The following is a 23,786-nucleotide window of genomic DNA, read 5'->3' on the forward strand; positions in this document are numbered from 1 at the left end:
TTTTTAACAACGCTTCGGATTTTTCATGGGACGATGGAACTCTGACTCACCAACTGGATTTAAATGTTAATTTAGAAATGTATTTATTTGTGTGTTTCCTTCCCCCCTCCCCCCCCTCCCCCCCAGCCAGCGTGGCTTTTCCTTAAGATCCTGGCAAAGGACATCCCTCCTGCCCAGACCCTTGTCTGTTTCCCCCGGTGGCTCTCGCTTCTTGCTTTACACACTGCCTGCAGCCATGATTTTGTCACTGACATCCGTGAGCCAAAGACTGAGCCTTTTGGGCAGGAATAATAAGCAATACTACACAACTTGCTACTTTCAGAAAACTTGTGTTTTTTTTTTAGCTTCACCGATGGCAGCAGAGGAAGAAGGGATCTGGGATTTCGGTAAGTCCTCCTCTGCTGTTTGACCAAATTCTCCGTGATAAATATTGCGCGCAGATCGCTAGGAGGAAAAAAAAAAAAAGAAAAAAGAAAAAAAGGTGACTCTCTGTCTTTCTTAGCGTCGCACAGAAGGATCTGCCAGATTTTACGTAGACAAAGAAAGGGTCTCGTGTATTTTTGTCCATACTCGATGTTACATGAACTAATTGTATTGTTTTATACTGTGACCACAGATATTATGCAATGCACCGTTTGTTTTTTATTTCATTAAAGGAAGTTTAATTTAAATTGAAGTCGTGTGAGGAACTTGGTCTCGTTACCTTTTGGTCCCTTCTGTGTGAGGCATCACGGCCGAATGCCAGTGGCAGCTTTAACACCTTCCGATCTCTCTGACTCGTGGCAATAACGTTGTAGGTTTTCACTAAAGATTGAAGTGGAGTTAACAGGATCAGTACTGAGAGCCCCACCACACGGAAAGCTGGGGGCCAGGATCCTGTTGCCGAGGAAGGTCTCCTGGTTCTTTGGTAAGTTCTCATGACCTTATGGGTCTCTCGTCATGAGAGGGGGAAGTTGGACGTTGTTCCTTTCTGCGGATGAGGAAACAAACGCAAGGTTCTGTGACCTTATCGTGACTGGAACACAACGGCTTTTCTGACTCATGGCCCAGTCTGGAGCCAAACTGGTCCAGAAGGTGCCGGCCCCTGTGATAGAAAAACAGTGCTCCTTCCCAGGCCACCGGCTTCTGGAGCCCCAACTCTCTGCTGGTCTCTGCCCCCCACCCCACACTCCCCTGTGGGTCCCCTAGTGTCCTGGGTAGGGAGCTTCTCTGTGAGGTCTTCAGGGGCCGGGTCTGCGTCCCAGTTACTAACCTTGCCTAAGGATGTAGAAGGTACATGCAGTGTATAAATGCACAATTAATGCCCTACTGTGGGGGATGGCCCGTCGCTCATGCTTCGCGGTGAACCGGGAGGGTTCTGCTCACATCAGAATGTGACATAGTCACAGCTGGGTCTTAGCAGCCCCCTACCGATGACCAAACCTGTCCCTACCTCAGTTTAAATCAAAGACAAAACGACAGGGCGCCTAGGTGGCTCAGTCGGTTAAGCGTCCGACTTCGGGTCATGATCTCACAGTTCGTGGGTTCGAGCCCCGCTTCGGGCTCTGTGCTGACAGCTCAGAGTCTGGAGCCTGCTTGAGGTTCGGTGTCTCCCTTTCTCTCTGTCCCTCCCTGCTTGCATTCTGTCTCTCTCAAAAGTAAATAAACATTTAAAAAAATTTAAATTAAAAACAAAACAAACATTTGCTTGCCCACATACCATTTGCTTGCCTGGCTAACTTGTACTTGGGTCCCAGGGAGCCTTTTCTGCTCCTCCCGGCTAGCTGAGGGCCCCCTGACAAATGCTGTGGAAGCCTGAAAGTGGTGTGAGGGCAGGGCCCATTCACTGCTGTGGCCCCAGGGGCCTCGTCATGGCAACAGCAAACACGGGGATTATTGTAATATGCCGTGCACCAGGTTAAGTACCTCCAGTCTTCCCACGGTGGCTTCAGCAGACGCTGTCTTAACTGCTCTCCGTGTAACTGGATCTTCCCGATAAAAGCCACTCATTAACTCTGACCGACAGACCACTGTACGTCGCACCCTGTTTTTTTTTTTAACATACGGGTTTTGTTATTATTAGGTGTTACAGGGCCAGCAGAACAAGAGATGACCGGCGCTGAAAAGCTAGTTTGTTTTATACTCACCGATCCCAAGAGGAGGGGGCGCACCGTGCCACACGCTGGGAGGCCACACGGCGGAGACCAGGGTCCATCAGGAGGCGGAGGGCGGGGAGAAGCACAGGCAGCAGCCTTTATCGTGGTTTTCACGGGGAAGAACGGGCAAGGCAGGGTCCGCAGTTTGGTTAATTTCATTGGGCTCTGGGGTGCAGAAAACCTAGTTTTCTGGTACCTGGCCCTGGGGTGAGGAGGGCAGGAGACAGTGGTCCTGAGTGTGGGTGCCGCTGGAGAAGGTGGCGGGGGCGTGAGCTCTGGGTCCGCGGCTTTGTGCGTGCAAGGCGTGCTCACAGTGAATCAGTTCCTCTCTCTAGGAACTGGCCGGCTCTGGGAGCAGCGGTCTCCAGGGTCAACGAGGCCCTAGATATCAGAGTCTCAGAAAACAACATAGAAGGACATGATTAATACGTTCGCCACTTGAGGCTCGGGCACACGGGCACACCTGAGTTCCACCTGCAGCGGCGACGTTCACCTCAGCCCTCGCCGTCCTGATTATCCTCCAACCTGTTTGTGCCACCAGTGTGGCTCCTGTGATTACGTAAGTCCATTGCACGGCCACCAGTGAGATGTGAGTGCCAGAGAAAGAGGTGCGGTGACGAGATGCCTAGACATTTACAGGTGACGACCCTACTCCCACCCAGAATTTGGACACTTAGGGAAGGACTTGAGTTTAGGAATCCTGCCATCGGTCCCCGCTTTGTGTTTCTCTGGACACCTTTTGAAATAGCCACTTGGAGGGGCTCTTTGGGAACAAGACTCTGTAATACACGCGTTTGTAATTTCAGAAGCTCACATAGTTATTGAACAACTTAAAATATTTTGTCACAGGGGCACCTGGGTGGCTCAATTGGTTAAGCGTCCGACTTCTTCAGCTCAGGTCATGATCTTTCAGTGTGTGGGTTTGAGCCCCACGTCAGGCTGTCTGCTATCAGCACAGAGCCTGCTTCCCACCCTCTCCCTCTGCCCCTCCCCAGCTCCTGCTGTCTCTCTCTCTGTCTCTCAAAAATAAATAAAAATTTAAAATAAAATAACCATTTAGAGTGAAGCCCTGGAAAAGTTGGAGTGAGACCCTCCACCCCAAGCTCCTTAAAGTTAACAGGGGTTTGCTCCCCTGCTCTCTATCTCATGCTCACCCGTGACCTTGGCACGGAGGCCACCCTAACCCCAGCTTGGTGCCCCCACCCCCGTTGGCTGGGATGTGTAAGTAATAAATCTTGTGACTTTACGTCCTTTGTGTGAGTATCTGGAAACTACACCTTCCATCAAAGTGGCCCTGGGGGGCTTGGATGCTGAGGAAGCTACCTGCTGACCCACGTGTGTGGCTTGTGCCCCCTCATTCAGCAGGTCATAATCTGCATATTCTTAACTGCATACAGCAGCTCCAGCTTGCCAACCAAGTGTGGATAAAAGTAAGATGAATTCTGGAAAGGCTCAACCGAGACAAATTGCTTTAAAAAAAAAAAAATGCTATCAGTAGGTCCAGGCAAAACTGTTAAAGACTGATGGCAGACAAATCACGAAAATGTGGAAAAGATTCTGTACTTTGTTGGCTTCGCAAATGTTTCTTAAATTCTTCATTTGAAAGAAATCGTAAGTTCTTACTTCATTTGAAAGAACTCAAACTTTAAAGTTTTAGACTAGACATGATAGGTTTGGTCTCTGCAGGAAAGGGTTAGAAGGCTCCGGAAAACAGACCCATGCTCCAAGGAAAGACCTGGGCTTATGTCGAGAGATTGGTGCATGAATATGTTGGTTGAGATGAAGATAACGTGTAAGATACATAGGAATCTTTTTCCAATTGAAAATAACATGTGTAACGTACATAGGAACCTTTTTCCAATTGAAAATAACATGCGTAACGTACATAGGAAATCTTTTTTCCAATTCTCAACTTTACCTAACATTTCTGTTCATTGACCAACAGCTCTAATCATTTCAGATGATAGAGTTCCTGCTGTTAATATTCCGTTCTTAGGGGGCGCCTGGGTGGCGCAGTCGGTTAAGCGTCCGACTTCAGCCAGGTCACGATCTCGCGGTCCGTGAGTTCGAGCCCCGCGTCGGGCTCTGGGCTGATGGCTCAGAGCCTGGAGCCTGTTTCTGATTCTGTGTCTCCCTCTCTCTCTGCCCCTCCCCTGTTCATGCTCTGTCTCTCTCTGTCCCAAAAATAAAGGTTGAAAAAAAAAATATTCCGTTCTTAGAAATAAGGAAATGATAACACATTAATTTGCTCAAATGAACTAAGAATTGAATTGAGACCTTTCTGACTCCAAAGTCTATACATTCATGCCCCCCACTCCTTATCTACAGAGGATACATTCCAGGACCCCCAGAGGATGCCTGAAACCACAGATAGTACCAAACTGTTTACTTAATGTTTTTTCCCTATGTGTACATATATACAGTTTAACTTACAAATTAGGCATAGTAAGAGGTTAACAACAATAACTACTAATAAGATGGGACAATGATAACAATATACGATAACAAAAGGTGAATGTAGTCTCTCTTGTTCCCAAAATATCTTGTTGTCCTGTAACTCTCCTTCCTGTGACGAAGTGAGGTGAATGACGGATGTCAGCATTGTGATGTAGCGTTAGGCTACTAGTGACCTTGTGGCGGTGTGACAGGAGGAGGATCACCTGCTTCCAAAAGGCTGCAGGTGCCTGCAGAAAGTAAAGCCGTGGGTAAGGGAGAAATTCCTGTGTGTGTTGTAAATCAGTACACCAGCCACAGAGCCTGAATATTTTAAGCATTGAGTATTTGTTGACTAGATAGATGAGTCAGCACTGGATCCTATCACTACGAAATTTCATAGGTCTTGTAGGAGAGGGTGGCACATAAATAATTCATTTTATTACCATATAAAAATGACAAAATCTACAAGCCTAGATTTTAAATTGTTTTGAATGAACAGGTATTTCCCAGGTAGGGAGGGGGCAGGGTTCCAAGGAGAGGAGTTAGTATCTGCACAGTTAAAGAGGGAAACAATGGTAAGACCCAGCAGAAAGACACCGTTCTGTGTCTGAAGGGCAGAGAGTTGACAAGGGCTGGCTCATAAAGGTCAAGTCAAGGAGTTTGGACTTGATCTTCTAGAAATATTTGAGGAGCCGCCGAAACACTTTGATCAGGAGAATGCCTGGCTAGGTTTCTATGTTACATTATCCTGTTAGCGGGGAGGGTGGTGTGCAGGGAAGGCGGGGAGATGAATTGAACTGCGTTAGTCCAGCAGCAAAATCGAGGCCCTCGGTTGTGACAGGTAGGATGGACTCCTCAAAGATTTGAGGAGGAGCCCATAGGACTTTATAACCGGATGTGGAGTGTGGAGGCCAGAGCGTGGGTCTGGGTGGATACAGGCGCGTCCAACCACGTCGGACACTCAAAGTGTGAACAAGAAAACAAGGATTTCAGCTTCAGACTCCAGTTTGAGTTTCCTGGAGGACCTTCAAATGGACATGTTCTCCACCAGCAAGGTGGTTGGGCTGGCACTTAAGGGACAAGGTGGGGTTGGAAGTGTCTGTGATGGTCCGCATACAAATGGGGGATGAGACACAGCTGTCAGTTACTCCCTGGTAGGAAATTTAAGGACTAGCCCTTAGCAAGGGAGTATCTGGAGACGGCACATGGCCTAGGAATCCCTTCTGCTGCTCTTTCTCTTCTGCCACCGTCCTCGACTCCCCATCTTCTACGCCCAAGCCCCATCCCCACCCAACGCCCTGGCTCTTGCCCCTGCCCACAGAAGTCCAGTTCAGCCTTTGCCCCACAGACAGGAGTCGCCATGCCCCATGAAAAGCTCTTCGGCCTTGGTTAACTAATTGTCAGCTCCTGGTGGAGCCAGGCAAGTGGGAAGAGACCTGGGTGTCATTCTCCATCGCGGGGCCAGGTCACAGCTGGGCCCTCTCAAAGCCTGTTTCTTCCGCTGCCTCACAAGGGTGTTGACTGAGGTCAGTATGGTCCCTTCCTGTGGGGTCACTGCTTGGTGCTCCACCAATGTAGGCTCGGTCCGCAGGCTTCCTCTGCCTTGGCAAATTCAACACCTGTGGGATGGCCCTCAATCTGACCTAAGTTGCAAGAGCTCAAACAGGGAAAATCATGACGAGCTTCCTACTGACCCCTTGGGGTTTTTCTTTTCCATCTCCCCCCACACTCTGCCTTCTGGAATCACGAACGGCAAGCCAGAAGGTATAATAGCAAGAGCACTCTCCCCACACACCTGTCAGGATGGCTAAAATCAAAAACACAAGACATAAATGTTGGCAAGGGTGGAGAGAAAGAGGAACCCTCGTGCATTTTGGTGGGAATGCAAACTGGTGCAGCCAGTGTGGAAGACAGTATGGAGGTGCCTCAGAAAGTTACAAACCGAACTACCCTACAATCCAGCAATTCCACTACTGGACATTTACCTAAAGAATATCAAGACGCCAATTCAAAAAGATACATGCACTCCTGTTTATTGCAGCATTATTTATAATAGCCAAATTATGGAGGCCGCCCAAGGGTCCAGTAATAGATGGCTGGATAAAGATATGGTGTATGTATACACACACACACACACACACACACACACACACACACACACACACACTCCACATACACAATGGAATCTCATAAGAAAGAAACCTTGCCATTTGCAACAGCATGGATGGATCTAGAGGGTATTCTGCTAAGCGAAATAAGTCAGAGACAAATACCATATGATTTCACGCATGTGGAATTCAAGAAACAAAACGAAAAGCAAAAAAGAGACAAACGAAAAAACAGACTCTTAACTATAGAGAACAAACTGATGGTTACCAGAGGGGAAGGGGGTCGGGGGAATGGGTAAAATAGGTGATGGGGATTAAAGAGTGCACTTATTGTGATAAGCACTGGGTGATCTGTGGAATTGGTGAATGACTATATTGTACATCTGAGAATAATGTAACACTTGTATGTTAACTGTACTGGAGGTAAAATTAAAAAAATAAAAATCACTGAACCAAGAGCAAATAGGCATCCATTTCCTAGCCATACAATCTTGGCTAGGTCAGTTGATTCCTCTGAACCTCCGTTTCCTCATCTGTAAGATGGGATTAGTCATACCTGTCACATGGTGATGTGAGCTATTCTATAAAATCGTGTATATGAAAATATCTTGCACAAAGCCTACATGGAAAAGGTCCCTGTTGAAGTATGTTGGGGCCTGAATGCTTCAGAGAGGAGGCCACATATTTAGCTGCTGTGATTTTGTGGGCTACGTGTGCATTTCAAGTCTCAAAACCCACACATTTCTTTTTATTAATCTTCCAGGAACTGGAACAAAATTGTTTCTTTTGTACATTCCTGTGTTGCTTTGTCCATTACTGGCTCTCTCCCTCCATCTGATTCAGGAAGTATGTTTTTACATTCTTTTCAGCTGATACAATTACAATGCAGTGATTCCCCAGGTAATGGAATAACACTCTCTCTGGCTCTCTTTCTTCTTTCTTGTTTTTTCCCCCTGTGGACAACGGAAAGCTTCTTTTTCTTTTCTTTTTTCCTCTCCAGAAAAGAAGCGACATTACTCAGTCAGTGTTAATTCTGGCAGAAATGGAGCCACTAAAATGAAAAGGGGAAAAAAACCATTCTTTCTGGCAACGGCTAGAAATGAGAAGTTGCATCGTATTTATTTGGTTGAATGTATTTCAGGAATACCGATACCGTGTATTATTGGCAACGATCGTCTCTGTGGTCAATGCCCATTTCTAAACTAATTCTTGGGGCGCCTGGGTGGCTCAGTCGGTTAAGCGGCCGACTTCGGCTCAGGTCATGATCTCGCGGTCCGTGAGTTCGAGCCCCGTGTTGGGCTCTGTGCTGACAGCTCAGAGCCTGGAGCCTGTTTCAGATTCTGTGTCTCCCTCTCTCTGACCCTCCCCTGTTCATGCTCTGTCTCTCTCTGTCTCAAAAACAAATAAACATTAAAAAAAAAAATAAAAAAAAATAAACTAATTCTTTTTTCAGGGCATGTGGCAGATCGATTACATCAGTGCCTCCAGTTCTTTACCTGTCCTTCTGCCCTGTCACTTTGCAGTTCTCCTCACTAGAAAGATGATGGAGGCTGTTAACCTATCTCTTGCATTTGGACTTGGCCACGTGACTTGCTTTGATCTATGGGATGTTAGCAGCCATGATGAAAGTAGAAGCTTTAAAAAGCGCTGTTGTGTTTCCATGAGTTATTTGGCCCCCTGACATCACCATAAAAACCTGCTTGGGCTAGCCTACTAGAGGGAGTGCGAGGGATGTAAGCCAAGGCTGTTCTAGACCGTCTGGCTCTGGACAGGTGACCCACAGGCTTGTGAACAAAAAGAAATGTTTACTGTTGTAAGCCACCAAAGTTTTGTGGTTTGTTCCACAGCAATAACTAACTCATACAGTGTGTTTGCCTAAAGTTTGGTGCCTGGGGATGACCCATGACTTCTCCAACTGAAATGATGACCAAATTACTGTACTTCAAGCCCCATTGATGTTACAGTTAACAGCCTGGAGAGTAGTTTGAAATCCCCATTCAAGGTAAACTATCCTTTAACTGTTCCCTAAATATAACCTGCACATCCCTGCCTCTGTATCTTTGTACATTTCATTTCTCCCTACTGGAATTTCCTTCCCTCCCTCCTCTGCCTGTTTGAATCATACAGATCTCCAAGGACCTACTTAAAACCAGCCTTTTCGGAATGACCTATGGCTGTTCCCTGCCTACAGTGGCCTCTCCAGCCTATTAACTCTTAGGATATTTCTCGTTTGAGCCATAAATTGGATACTCAACACACGCTGCCTTATTTGGTTACCCTCCCTCTCCCTCCCTCCTTCCTTCCCATTCCTTCCCTCCTTCCTTCCTTCCTTCCTTTTTTTTCTTTCTTTCAAACAAATACATACATATTCATGCACATATATAAAGCACATATGGAAAAAGTGTTAAAAATTGTTTGAATATAGGTGTAGGTTTGTGGTGATTTTAAAATAATGTCCATGAATTCTTGACACTCCTCCTTTCAAAACACACAGCCTAATTTCCCTCCCCTTGAGTGTGGGCTGGACTTAATGATTGCCTTTTAACAAGTAGAATAGGGCGGAAATGGTAGTGTGTAACTTTGAAACTAGGCCATAAAAGGCACTACATCTTCCTCCTTGGCCTCAGTCTGGGGGGAGCCAGCCGCCATGTTGTGAGGATACTCAAGCGTTGCTGTGGAGAGGCCCACGTGATTAGGAGCTCATGCCAACTGTCTACTGCTTCTTGTCTATGGTTGTTTATTAAACTAGATTTCAAGTTCCTGGAGGGAAGGGCTCGTCTTCCACTTGTTTTATCTCCAACCCTTGCATCATAGTACCTTGAAAAGGGAAGTATAGAGCTTTTCACTAAACACATTAATATTTATAGGTTGACTAACATTGGAGAGCTAATTGTTAGGTATCATCACCAATAAATAACACCAGAGGGAGAGAAAGTGAAAACTAAAAAAGGGTAGAAGCTAGAGGCTTCCAGACCTGAGTTTGTTGAATGTTACCCTATTGTACTATAATTGCCACTGGGAAAGTAAGTCCTATCTTAAATGCTGCTTTCACCCTAAAGATTGGCCTGATTTCCCATTCTCCTCAAATCAGCTATGCCTTCTCCCTCCTTCAAATGTCCATCTCTTTATTTGTATTTCTCCCAGGTGACCTCACCTAACTTACCTTGTGTGATAGCCAATAGTGTTCCTATTCACCTCCACCCAGCTCCAGCATCCCTCAGAAGATCCTCAGATCAGAGTCTACCTTCTAATTCCAAATGCATCTCTAGCTATTTGTCATCAATATATATATATATATATATATATATATATATATATATATATATATTTTTTTTTTTTTTACAGAGTTGATCAAAGTTTATTCATTTATTATTTTTCCCCTGATATTTAAATCAGCTTTACTAAGGTAAAATTTTTAAAAATACAAAATGCATCCACTTTATGGATACAGTATAAGGAATATTTTAAGTACTTTATTTTCTAGACTAATTTTAGGCTTATAGAAAAAAAATTACAGAAAGTACAGTGAGTTCCCATAGGATTTCTCTGACCCCTGAAAACATTTCTCTGTCAGCAAAGTAGCAGGGTACAAAATCAACGTACAGAAATCGGTTGCATTTTTATACACCAATAATGAAGCAACAGAAAGAGAAATAAAGAAACTGATCCCATTTACAAGTGCACCAAGACCCATAAAATACCTGGGAATAAACCTAACCAAAGATGTAAAAGACCTGTATGCTGAAAACTATAGAAAGCTTATGAAGGAAATTGAGGAAGACATAAATAAATGGAAAAACATTCCATGCTCATGGATTGGAAGAATAAATATTGTTAAAATGTCAATACGACCCAAAGCAATCTACACATTCGATGCAATCCCAGTCAAAATTGCACCGGCATTCTTCCCAGAGCTAGAACAAGAAATCCTAGAATTTGTATGGAACCACAAAAGACCCCAAATAGGCAAAGTAATATTGAAGAAGAAAACCAAAGCAGGAGGCATCACAATCCCAGACTTCAGCCTCTACTACAAAGCTGTAATCATCAAGACAGTATGGTGTTGGCACAAAAACAGACCCATAGACCAATGGAATAGAATAGAGAACCCAGGGTTGGACCCACAAATGTATGGCCACCTAATCTTCGATAAAGCAGGAAAGTATCCAATGGAAAAAAGTCTCTTTAGCAAATGGTGCTGGGAGAACTGGACAGCGACAGCAGAAGAATGAAACTAGACCACTGTCTTACCAGTAACATCTGCCCCAGCCTACCTCTGTGGACCCTTCTCCCTCCATACCAGCCTCAAACTTTACTCCAACAGGGGAACGTGACTGGTGCATTAGTATCCACACTAGACTGCTTCTCCCCCAGCTGTACCTGCCCCTCTTCATTCCTAATTGTCTCATTTGGCCCAGCCCCGCCCAGCCTGACCTTGCCTCCTGCCCACTGACTTTTCCTACCCCTTTCAGCAGCTGCATTGACTGTTGTGCCTGAAAACATTGCATTGTGATTATCTGAGTAGGTGGAAGTTTCCCGAGAACAAAGGCTGGGTTGTTAACATCTTCGTTTGTGCAGAACTTAGCAAAGCACCCAGAACACAGAAGTACTAAACAAGTTGGATGGATGGATGGATGGATGGATGGATGGAACGAGCAGAAATCTGCCTGATACTGTGGCCTGAAAAAGACCAGTTCATTACTGACGTATCTAGATGTAGCCTTGACCTAGGGAACGAATGTCTTCAGTGAGCCTATCCTTGGATGATCTTGTCTTCTAGGGTGAGTTGGCCTGGGTTCAGTGCCAACTGTCATATTTAGGCATTCATTGACCATCCTTGGTGCCAGGCCCATATTGGGCAGATGAAGATTCACTTACATGTCACATGATGGTAGATGATTTTACTGAGCATTTACTAAGTACCAGATACTGTTCTAGGTGCTTTAAGTGAATTAGTTCATTCAATTCACACAGCAGTCTGATGGGGTACATACTATTAGTATCTCCATTTTGTAGATGAGTTAGAAAAGTTAACAAGCACATAGAGCTATTAAAAATAGAATCTGCATGCAAACCCAGGCAGCCTGGTTCCAGAGACTGACATTACCAGCACCTCATGTCTCCCCAGGTTCATGTTTTCGGGGGGTCCTTGCATTTCTCAGTCCCTTCCTCTCCCAAGTTGGAAGGACAGGTAAGGGCTAAGAAGAGAAAATTTCAGCTTGGTTTTTTTTTTTTTTTTTATTTAGTCAGTTATATTCCCTCGTGATTACTTAAGGATATGCAGTTAGCCAGGATGGGGTCTGTATTTTCTTCTTTCTATCTGTATACATTTACTTACCCAGTGTAACTTTTCTCACCCAGATTTGAGTGATTAGCAAAAAAGTTCATGATGCAAACGGTTTTGCTCTGTGCAAACCATCTGTCTTTCTCAGTGGGCTGGAAACCACACTACTGCTTCCTCTTTACCTTTGTAGTGAGAGCACAGCCTTTGTCACTGGGTGTCTGAACAACTTTAGTGACACCGCCAGGAGAGGTCTGTACTGATCCAAATGGCACACATCCTATACGTGGCATCTCTCTTTCTCCTTCTGAGTAAGTGTCATAATTGTGCATGTCTCTGTTGTCACCGGAGCTAGTCAACAGGAGGCTGGTGGGTGGTGGAACAGGACAACTTGGTACTTAATGGGAAAAACCGTGCCACACATCTCTGGCACAGGCAGTAATTTTTGACTTACTGATAATGGTTTCATGGTTTGCCTCAGCATCCTCGAGTTCCAGGGAGGCGCAGTGCTTGGTTGAGTCCCACAGACATGGTCCCACTGTTTTGTTTTTTTTTTTTTGTTTTTTTTGTTTTTTTTTTTTTACATTTGTCTGTGGGGCCAGTTCTACCAGTTTTGCTGGTCCTGCCTTTACCTTTTCTTCCTGGGCTAACCTATCCCTGGAGAGAGTGAGGGCCCAGCTCCCCAGACTGACAGGTGGCCTGAAGGTTTCTCTGATGTGTGAGCCTTGGGGATGTGGCTGGATGGAAGGAAAAGGTATTAGCATAGTTAGTAGTTTTAGTTAAGCTAAAAGAAGGTTCTGGACATCACCCACGAACTGAAGCAGGGGAATTGACCTCCTGAGGGACAGAGAAGGGGCCAAGAAGATTCACTGGGCTCCGCTAAAGGGCATATGGAGGGGCCTTAGCTATGGCCCAGGAGCATCTAAACATATTAGAACAGGGTGGAGGAAAGGGACATTTGGGGGTAGACTGAAAAGCTGATGGCCTGGGTTGGGAATGAAATCTTTCCAGAGCAAGTAGAAGGTACTGGTTTTGTGCTATGGGTTCCTTTAGCATCTGGTGAAGCCTAGAGAACCCACCTTAGCATCATTTTTTAAATGCCTAAAATGAAATGCATAGGATTATAGGGGAAGTCAGTCATGCTGAAATGCAATCATCAAAATATTTTTAAAGAGTGACGTAGCGATGTGTCTGCTTCTTTACGGATTCCATAAGGAGATCTAGAGGTGGTCTGTCAACCACCAAACTTCAAAGTAGGAATGAGTATGAATCATATTTCAAGATATTTTCAACAACTGTAATATGATACGGAAATATCTATGGTTTGCTGTCTACATTCATGACCAAAGGAAATGCTGAGTTCTCTTTAAGACTTGTGAAGATGAAGATGTAGGTTTTTGTTTTTCACTGGAGTTTATGGATCCTGTGATCCTGTGTGTGGACCCAGGCTAGTAACTCCTGCTGTAGAGACTAGATTGTGTTAGTGCGGGGACTCAAGTGATGGTAGGGGAACTAAGTGCTGTGACTAAAGCATGGAGAGGCTACAGCATTCAGCACGTTGGGGTGCTTCATGAACACTGGCTTGAACTGAACTGGGTTCAGTGAATGTTGGATTGTGTGAGGCAAGCCTCAGATCTGGGGCCTGATGGGTAAGAGGTGGTCTGCAGGATTCATTACAAGGACCAGTTAGTTGCTGGGCGATGGGCACCCACCAGACTGGCTTGGCAAGCTTTGATGGCTGGGTAGTTGGATGGGGACCTTCCTATGTGCCCTGGTCACTTGTTGAGTATGAATCTTGGTGTTTTGTTTTTTTTTTTTTTTTTCCTGAGTATGATTCTTAAGTGTATGTGCTTTGTGTATTTGGACTGTGTGTTTAGCCTGTGTATTGGGGAAAACGGAGTGTACATTGTGCAACAAGTCAGACGTTGCAAACTCTCTCTCTCACACGCTTTCTTTTCTTTTCTTTTTTTTTTTCTGGTGAGCAGGCTGGAAGCCCTGGGTGAAGGCAGGTTGTAGGCAGGTTCAAAAAAGAGAAGCTGGAAGCTTTTCCTGAACTCATGTAAACAATTATAAATATATATGAGGTGTATATTTACTACGTCTTTTATTTTAATGTTTAGTATTTTTCTTATAAAAATTTTTTAATGTTTGTTTATTTTAGAGACAGAGAGACAGAGCACAAGTGGAGGAGGGGCAGAGAGAGCCAGAGACAGAATCTGAAGGAGGCTGTAGGCCCTGAGCTGTCAGCACAGAGCCCGACCCGGGGCTCGAACTCATGAGCCGCGAGATCATGACCTGAGCCGAAGTCGAACACTTAACCGACTGAGCCACCCAGGCGCCCCAATATTTATTATTTTTGAGAGGGAGAGCGGGGAAGAGGCAGAGAGAGAGTGAGAGGACTCAAAGTGGGCTCCGTGCTGACAGCACAGAGCCCGATGCGGGGCTCAAACTCCCTGTGAGATCATGACCTTTAACCAACAGAGCCACCCAGGCGCCCCTGTATTTATTCTAAATTCTGACTCACTATCCAGCACTCATTTTGTGTAGAGCCACAGTTTTTATGCGAGAACACATAAATCAGGAAGTAACTTGAAAGAATTTTGGAAGCCCACTCTTTGTCCTTCCTTATACACATGGAGGGAAAATTATAAATCATGAAGGAAATTCAACCCTGATCAATTGACCAGTTGTGTTGTTTAGCAAATGTATACTTTGTCCAAATTATTTTTTTTAAATAAGCGTAAAGACCGATCGATTCTGTTAGAACGTGGTGCTAGACGAGGTGAATGTCATGGGTAGATGAGCTCTTGGACTTAGCTTTGCCTGCCTGATCCATCACCCCTCACGCTGACTGCCCTACATATAAAAACCACTAAGGTGGGAGGGAGGGTGCTGGGGAGGGGCCGATTTTTTTTTTTTAATCGTACTGAGACTTTATGCATAGAAAAAAAATGTTTTTGGTTGGAAGTTCTCTCAGCCTCCAAGTGTATAGGGTTTTTATACGTGTAAAGAAAGAGATACTGCTTGTCTTGCTTGACGTTCTCCAGGTAGGTTTTCTGTAAAGTGGAATCATTTGAAGTTGCTGTTTTTGTGTGTCAAAAATGGTCAATTATGGGCCATTTTATATGATTCAGCCTAACAGCTTCCATGTAAGTAATATTGTAGTCGTAAATTTGGCAGTCCCGGGGATATTTTTGAACAAAGCCAGTACCCGAGAATTCTCTGTGTTTCAAAAGTGTGACCCCAGTGGAGTATGTCGGCGCCCAGATGTGTGCCCATTAGGCAATGGGAATTTGAGCTGCCATGCAAAGATTTCTAACCCTCTGATTGGAAGAGAAAGCAACAGAAGAGCCCTCTGAAGTAGTTTACCCCTGAGGAGGAGGAGAGATGTGTACAACATATCCCACAGAGAATGTCCTTATAGAAGATGCTTCAGCGCATGGTCCCAATGCATAGCCATTTGAGTTGACCTCTGCCAGCCATTTCTTTCGCATTAAAAATACCTATGAAACTTCCACACGGTTGCTCCACTTCTCTGAGAAAGCAGTCCCTTCCCACTCATGTTCTTGACCTCACGCCTCTATGAGGACCTTCCTCCATTCATCATCCTCTCTGGCGTCATCCATCTTTACCCTTCTGCACCTTCTCTGTCCTTAAACATGTCCTTCCAGCCCTCCCTGCTCCTCCCCTCTCAGCTACTCTTTCCAGCTGCCACCCTATTCTGCTTCCTGTCTCCACAAGACGTCTTGGGTAGTTTACACCCTTTCTTACCCTTGAAGTCCTCTGTTTCTGCTCTATTGAAATCTCTTTTTACAAAGATTTCCACTGATATCTTCCTCATCAATTAAAAAGACTGTGCCCTGCCTTTAGGGTCCTTACCCTCCCAGCAGCGCTCAACAACCAGACAAGCTCTTTTGTGTCAAGTTTTTCCTCCTTTGGTTTCCGAGCTGCTGTGTCCCGGCTGCTCTCCTATCTCCCTCACTCTTCCTTCTGTAGGTCTGTTCCTCATCCTGTCCCTGAACTAGAGAGACCCTCTAGTTACCTCTCTTCAGCTTTCCTCCTTGTATTCCCTATCATTGCCCAGCACTGTCAGCGACCGAATCTGCACCTGTGGCCCAGAACCCTCGGTGGTTACAAGCAGACATTCACAAGAAGCAGTGAGAAGCAATGGAGACAGCCAGGGATTTGACATTTGCAAATCTGGGTTGGAGTCTGGTTCAACCATTTGCAAGTCTCACATTGCTAAATATGGGGATATCACAGAGTTCTTAAAAGGATTAGATTACAAATATTTTCCAAGTTGAGTAGACTTGAGTTGAGTAAGTACCAATATATAGGGGTTCCTGGGTGGCTTGGTCAGTTGAACCTCTGACCCTTTTTTTTTAAGTTTATTTATTTATTTTGAGGGGGGGGGGAGGGTAAGAGAGAGAGGGAAAGAGAAATCCCAAGCAGGCTCTGCACTGTCAGCACGGAGCCCTGATGAGGGCTCAATCCTAACACCGTGAGATCATGACCTAAGCCTAAATCAAGAGCCGGATGCTTAACCAAGGCACCCTGAGCCTCCGACTCTTGTTTTCTGTTCAGGTCATGATCCCAGGGTCGTGGGATCAAGCCCTGAATCAGGCTCTGTGCTGAGCATAGAACCTGCTTAGTATTCTCTCTCTGTCTCTCTCTGTCTCTCTCTCTCTCTCCCTCTGCCCCTCTTCCCTACTTGCATGCTCTCTCTCTCTCTAAAGTTAAAAAAAAAATAATAATTTAAAAAGTACAAATATATATATATATTTAAATATTATTTCCAAATGCTTGCTGGATATCCTTCCTGTTTACTTAATGGTGTTCGAATTTCGTATTTTCAAAAATCAAACGCATTATCTTCTCCCTCACCCTTGAACACGCAACAGTCTCTTCCTGATACCCTTATTTCTGTTAACAGTACTATTTCACTCTCGGTCAGCCTCACAAAACCTGCCATCATTTTTTATTTCTTCCTGTCTTTCATCTCCATCCACCCCTTCCACCTCCAAGCATCCAAGGCACTGAAAAACTCTCTAGATTTTATCTCCACAGTGGCTTCGAAATGACAGTCCCTTTCTTTCCATTCCTATTGCTGTCATTACTTCTTTCCCGGGCTATCAGAATTCCCTAATGTTTATTTCTAACTTCCATCATCCTACACAGCTGTCAGACTAATTTTCCTAAGACCTTTCCCATACTTCCAGTGTATTCCCCAGCACCTAATCAGTCAAGTTCAAACTTTCAGACATGATAGTTAAGTCCTTCATGCTTTGGGCCCCAAATTCCTATCAACCTTGCCTCCTTCTATTAATCTTGATGTAACCCTTCCCCTGATCTAGTTTATCGCTCCTTAATTCCTAAACAAGTCTTCCAATTCCTACTCATACAATTTTCTCATGAAGTCTCCCCACTTAAATTATCCTAATCTTTTTGATTCTCCAAATTCCACTTCTCATACCATCTTTCTCCCATAAACCTTCCCTGTTTCCCCCCTTCCTTCAAATTCCTCAGAACAGTGTTATCATCTCCCTGTCTCAGAGAGATGACCTCCACCCTCCTTGACTTATACAGTCACAAAGTTAAAGACCATCCCCATCCCATCTTCATTTCTTAGTTCCTTGAAGTATCAGGAATACTATAAGTTGTTGAATAAATATTTATTGGATTGGCAAATAAAGCACTAGAAAATGGAGTGCTGATTTTTGCAAGAAAATATTTCAGATGTGGTACCCATCTCTGAAAAGTCATGGAAAATGTTGAAAAAGTGTTGCCTAGCCACCAAAATAATATTGTGGTAACATGCCGTGTTAGAAACAGGTTAGTGGTAACTTAGAAACCATACTTCTAAAAGCAGTCTTTTTTGAGAGAGAGAATGAAAAGGGGAGGGGCAGAGGGCAGGGGAGAGAGAGAGAGAGAGAGAGAGAGAGAGAGAATCCCAAGCAGGCTCCACACTCTGCCCAGAGCCTGATGAGGAGCTCAATCCCACAATACCTACATCATGACCTGAGCCAAAATCAAGAGTCAGACGCTCAACCGACTGAGCCATCCAGGTACCCCAGAAACCATCCTTCTAAAAACATTTTTATTGTGGAACTATAACACATAAGGAAAGTTAACAAAACATAAACATGCAGTGTAATAAATAAGTAAAAAGTAAAAACCATGTGATCACTATCCAGGTCGTGAGCTAGAATATTGCTAGAAGCACCCATCCCCCCTGCCACATGCCCCATCCAGATCATAACCCTCTCTGCACACACCATCACTGTCCTGCCTTCCGTGATAACCACTTCCCAGCTTTTCTTCCTTTTTAAGTGGCTTTATCCGTTATTTTTCCATTTATTGAACACTCTAGTGTGGTTTTACCTGTTTTTAAATTTTTATAAAGACTGAAATCACTCTGTATATAGTCAAAAAGATTCTCAAGTATTCTGCATCGTTCATTAAACACAGTCATCCACAGTACAACCAGTCACAATCCATCCACTTTCACTTCTGTGTAATATTCCATTTTATGGACATACCACAGTCATGTCATTCAGCTGTTGATGGACATATGCGTGCTGTCCAGACTGGGGCCACAACGAACAGTGCTGCTGTGGGTGTCCTTGCACAGGTAGCCTGATGCACGGGCACACATTTCTTTAAGATATGTGCCGAAGTCTGGCTGGCGTTGCCAAAAATGTCTCAAATGGTCTCTGTTGAGTAATGTTTTGGTAAGTAATAAGTTATGTTTTTCCTATATTTATGTTCTAACTTCCGTTCAAACATAATATAAATATATGACATCAACTGGGATTTATGAATAAATTGGCGTATTTTCATTACTACGGGAAATGCGTGTGGTGCATTGGAGGTTTGCTTGTTTCCCAGTTTTGCATTAGACATTCAGTCTGTGATTTGTAGTGGACTACATCAGATAACCACTTGCCGTTTCTCCCCGTTTTTTGTAGGGCCCCTTCTATCAGAATTGTCTCCGTTCCAGAATTCCTATCCTCAGCCTTCTCATGGTCTCTGTAAGGCCATTTTTCCTTTCTCTCACTTTCTTCCACTCTAGTCTCCTTGACTTGCTGTTCTCGTGGATTTGCAAAATTCAGCGGGTACTCTGCTGCTGCCCTACCTTCTTACGAACTCTATTCTGTTCGTTCCACAATCCCAGCAATTGCTCCCCATCGTACTCTTCTGACGTCTTTCCATCCTCTCGTCTTCAGCCCCCAGGCCCCCAGTGAAAGATCCAGCTCACCCTTTGGCACCTCTGTCATTAGCTCTTTGTTCTTTGTGTAACACAAACTAACCTTTAGTATTAACATGCTCCATAAACACAGACATTTTAATTTCTGCCAAATGCCGGAGTTTGAAAACGTGCAAAGAAAATGCTGCTATTTGGGGCGCCTGGGTGGCTCTGTCGGTTAAGCGTCCGACTTCGGCTCAGGTCATGATCTCGAGGTTTGTGAGTTTGAGCCCCGCCCGCGTCGTGCTCTGTGCTGACAGCTCAGAGCCTGGAGCCTGCTTCAGATTCTGTGTCTCCCCGTCTCTCAGCCCCTCCCCTGCTCATGCTCTGTCTCTCTGTCTCTTAATAATAAATAAATGTTAAAAAAAAATTTTAAAAAGAAAGAAAATGCTGCCATTTGATCATATTCTGTCCTTTCACCCTAATGCTTGAGATGTGTGTCTCAACAGGCAGCATTCCTGAGTAGTCCCAACTGAAAACTTCTGGTAAGAGGAGAACTGAAGTGAATTTGATCCCAGATCCTGGTGGACTTGATGGGCCATCTTTTAGGAAGCTTTTCAGTAAGGCTGCAGTGGCTCTTTAAAAAATTACAAAAAAAAAAAAAAAAAAAAAACCCCAAACCCTCCCCAGTATAGAAAGGAAATGCCTCGCTCTTCAGATGCTAATTTTAGCTAGTCCTGCATCAGACCTGGCCACGCTACAAATAGTTCTAACCAAGTAGCAAGACAAAGAAAGCTGGGCACCATGGACAGCGTGGGCGGTGCCCTAGACTTTGTCTCTCCAGCAATGTCTGTGAGGACAGCCTGACAGGCACCCGGGAATTGGAGTCTGGAGGAAGTACTTGCTGAATCTTCCCGTAAAATAATGTAAAAGGCGAATTATCATGCATTGTATTTACTTTCAAATAAGTGCCCTCAGATAACACTGGGCGCTAAACGTTACCAGTCATAACACGGGTGAAGCTGACTTTTTTTTGTTTAAGAGCTTAGGAATTACTGTGGAAGTTAAAGTTGTAAAAAACCCAATGAACTCATGAAGGCATTCCACTGCTCCTCAGCCTGGAGGAGGTGTTGAACATTTGAGTTGATTATAGCTAATAACCTGTGATCTCATTTACTAGAACTATAATGCAGGGAGCTGTATAAGGTGGCACACGGGGGACCGGAGCACTAATCTATTTTTATTCCCTTTTCTTCCTCCTCCTTGCAAGCTAAGCTCAGCATTGGCCAGAGAAAAGTAACGGTCCAGAAAGGACCGCTGTTTCGGGCTGAAGGCTACCCTGTCAGCATTGGCTGCAATGTAACTGGCTACGAGGGACCTTCTGAGCAGCACTTCCAGTGGTCTGTTTACCTGCCGACAGCCCCGACTCGAGAAATCCAGATCATAAGCACCGCGGATGCCACCTTCACTTACGCGGTGTACGCGCAGCGAGTACGAAGCGGGGGGATCTACGTGGAGAGGGTCCGGGGCAACTCAGTCTTGTTGCACATCTCAAAGGTCCAGCTGAAGGATTCTGGAGAGTATGAGTGTTACACACCGAACACGGATAAAAAATACTACGGCAATTACAGTGCGAAGACTAGACTCATTGGTAAGCTGTTTGGCCTCCTGCGCCTGCCGGTCCCCCGACAAGCCAGACCCCCACCATCACGATGCCTTGCAACGTGACGTGCCTTCACGTTGTGTCAAGCCCTTTGGCAAGAGAGCCCTCGCGGCCCACTGGATGTGTTGCAGATTGGTCACAGATCGGTATCCCACATTCTCTAAAACTCTCAATTCATCTCTCTAGTCAACCTTGCCATGAAGATATAGATAGTGTATAAGTCTCCGAAGGCCTTGTCCATAGCTGGCTGCAGGTTGATCAGACAGAACTGTGAGGGTTCTCCCCAGGCCATGTCTCTTCTTGGAGGGAGAACATTAACTTGGTAAAAGAGCTGGTATTAGCACGATCAGTGATAAGTCATCAACTTGGAAATTATGATTCCCCAATTACTCTCCTCTAGCATATTTATGTAGAGAGAGAGGTTCATAGTCCTTGCAATGACCACGTTGCCCCTTTGCCTAGAATATCTCAGCACCCGTCTTTCAGTCTAGCCAACTCCTACATATGCTTGTGGACTCAGCTTAGGTATTCCCTCTTCTGTGAAATCTGTCCTGTCTCAGGCAGTGCTCCCATATCTTTGTTTCCTCCTGATGCTCTATTCACATCACTATTGTTAGCACTCACCCAGGTTATGTGATATTTGGCTCCTTACATGACCCCTACCTCACCCAGAGCTCCATGAGCACAGCTACCTCGGCCCCCAGCACAGTGACTGGCACTGAGTAGTTGCTCAAGCAGTATTTGTTGATTGAATCTAAGTGTTGCTTTCACATAAGCACAGGCTGTGTGAATGTCCTTGAGGAAGAACACGATGATAGGTGAGTAGAGTGATTATCAAAATTGTGGTAAGGGTTGCATTTTGGCTCTGGGTGATAGATTATAAGAGATTATTTCAGAACTTTACAAAGAAGCAGGTTAAGTAAGGCGTAAGGAAGTGAAGCGACTTGCTCCAGTTCCTGTCGTCAAATAGGGACAAACTCAGGATGAGAATGTAGGTCTCCTAGCTCCCAGTGCATTTCCCTCTTAAATACTCCCTGTCTAAGTAGCTAAATTGGTCACAGCCTATGCTAAAAATGTAAAGTCAGGGTCAATACATCACCGAGGCATTAGTTTTGCCAAGTTCCATAGGCTATCTATACAGATGCCAATGTTCCCCTTGGCAATAGGGAAGGCATATGGCTGGTGGAAAACAACTCAAAGTGTGTGCTTTACAGATGGTGGGTCAGGGCACCATCTTTGTCTAAGGAGGCTTGTCTGATGGGTTCCTGGGCCAGTCAGTTGTCATCTTTCCTTTGCTTTCAGTTATTCCAGATACCCTCTCTGCCACTATGAGTTCCCAGACTCTCAGTAAGAAGGAAGGCGAATCATTAGAACTTACCTGCGAAGCATCCAAAGCGACAACTCAGCATACCCACCTGTCTGTCACCTGGCACCTGATCCAGGATGGAGAAAGAAGCCAAGCTACCGAGATTATTTCCCTCTCCAAAGATTTCATGTTGATCCCTGGGCCCTCATTTACCGAGAGGTTTGCCGCTGGTGATGTGCATCTCAACAAGCTTGGGGTCACTACCTTCAGGCTGGCCGTCGGGAGGCTCCAGCCCTCCGATCAAGGCCAGCTGTTCTGTGAGGCAACCGAATGGATTCAAGATCCAGATGATACCTGGACTTTAATCACGAAAAAGCAGACGGATCAAACAACTCTGAGGATCCAACCGACAGGTAATGATCTTCTCAGGAAATTCATTACTATGTTGGTAGTGGGTATTTATGGGCCATCTTTTTTTTCTTTTTTCTAATCTTCGGATGAATCTAAAAAAAAAACACATTTAGAAAGTTTGAATAAAATTTGTTTTGGGCATCTAGGAAGCATCAATAAGAAGAAAGACATTTGGTTTGGGGGGGTCTGCCCACAGCAGGGTTTCTATGGGATAAGGTCTGTTGAATGGTTAGATAGATTCCACAAATCATGCATGGAAACGGTGTTATTCTTGCCAAGCTCTGTGTAAGCACTTTATCTGCGCTTTATCTAATGTAGTCCTTACCCTATGGGGCAACTAGTCGTCTCCCCATTTTTAAAACAAGGAACCTGAGCCTCAAACAGGCTAAATACTGGTAAGAAGTGGAGCTGGTGTGTTTCTCCAGTGATCCTGCACCACAGATACCCGGGCCCCAGAGTAGCCCGCTTCCAGGGTGGAGGCTTATCTTCGTCACGGCCAGGCTATCCTCCCACCTGACACCATTTCCTACTTGGGATGGTATCCCTCTTCATGATCCATTGGCGTTTTCATCAAAGCAAGCAGGAAGCCTCAGCTGTGATTCCTGGTTTCTCTACACAGGCTGTGGTCCAATAGGAAGAGGTTGTGAAAACTATATATATCCATGCTAAAAGCAGTGATCCAATGGTGGATCATTGGAAGTTCCTTCTTTTTTTTTTTTTTTCTTTTTTTTTTTTTTAGGAAAAGTGTTATTCTGTTTCATTAAAATAATTGTCTCTGGCCTTGAGTGTCCAAGTTATACTCAGTGAGTTCTGTGGGGGCACATCATGGGTGCTTTTTCTCTCCGAGAACTTTTTATATAAAACAGTCTTTATTTATGTTGACAAAAATTGTATATATTTAAGGTGTGCATGATGTTTTTTTTTAGTTGAAATTTATTGTCAAATTGGTTTCCATACAACACCCAGTGCTCATCCCAACAGGTGCCCTCCTCAATACCCATCACCCACCCTCCCCTCCCTCCCACCCCCCATTAAGGTGTACATGATGTTTTGATAGACATGCATTTTGAAACCATTACCACAGTCAGGCTAATTAACATATCCATTATCTCACATAGTTACTTTCTGTGTGTAGTGTGTGTGTGTGGGGGGGGTGGGGGTGTGTGTGCATGTGTGTATGGTGCAAACCCTTAAGATCTCTGTTCTCAGCAGATTTCAAGTATGCAACACGGTGTTATTAACTGTAGTCACTTGCTATAC

General features: G+C 44.8%; 1 protein-coding gene and 1 long non-coding RNA gene across 2 annotated transcripts in view; one reads left to right on the plus strand and one right to left on the minus strand.

The window, feature by feature from the left end:
* Positions 1-563: 563 nt before the first annotated feature.
* LOC123598544 lies at positions 564-22,458 on the minus strand. Its single transcript, XR_006712681.1, has 3 exons — positions 22,329-22,458; positions 2,127-2,530; positions 564-804 (listed from the first exon to the last, which is right to left on the minus strand). It is a non-coding gene; the product is annotated as an uncharacterized LOC123598544 (long non-coding RNA).
* Positions 10,827-23,786, plus strand: part of CD101 (CD101 molecule) — a 40,014-nt gene continuing 27,054 nt past the window's right edge. Inside the window, exons 1-3 of the mRNA XM_045478803.1 lie at positions 10,827-12,271; positions 20,417-20,797; positions 22,112-22,528. Coding sequence (XP_045334759.1) covers positions 12,229-12,271; positions 20,417-20,797; positions 22,112-22,528 — 841 coding nt within the window. The 5' untranslated portion in view covers positions 10,827-12,228. The remainder of the gene's footprint in view (positions 12,272-20,416; positions 20,798-22,111; positions 22,529-23,786) is intronic.

The sequence above is a fragment of the Leopardus geoffroyi genome, chromosome C1 (genome assembly GCF_018350155.1).
Source record: "Leopardus geoffroyi isolate Oge1 chromosome C1, O.geoffroyi_Oge1_pat1.0, whole genome shotgun sequence".
In the NCBI taxonomy this organism is placed as follows: domain Eukaryota; kingdom Metazoa; phylum Chordata; class Mammalia; order Carnivora; family Felidae; genus Leopardus; species Leopardus geoffroyi.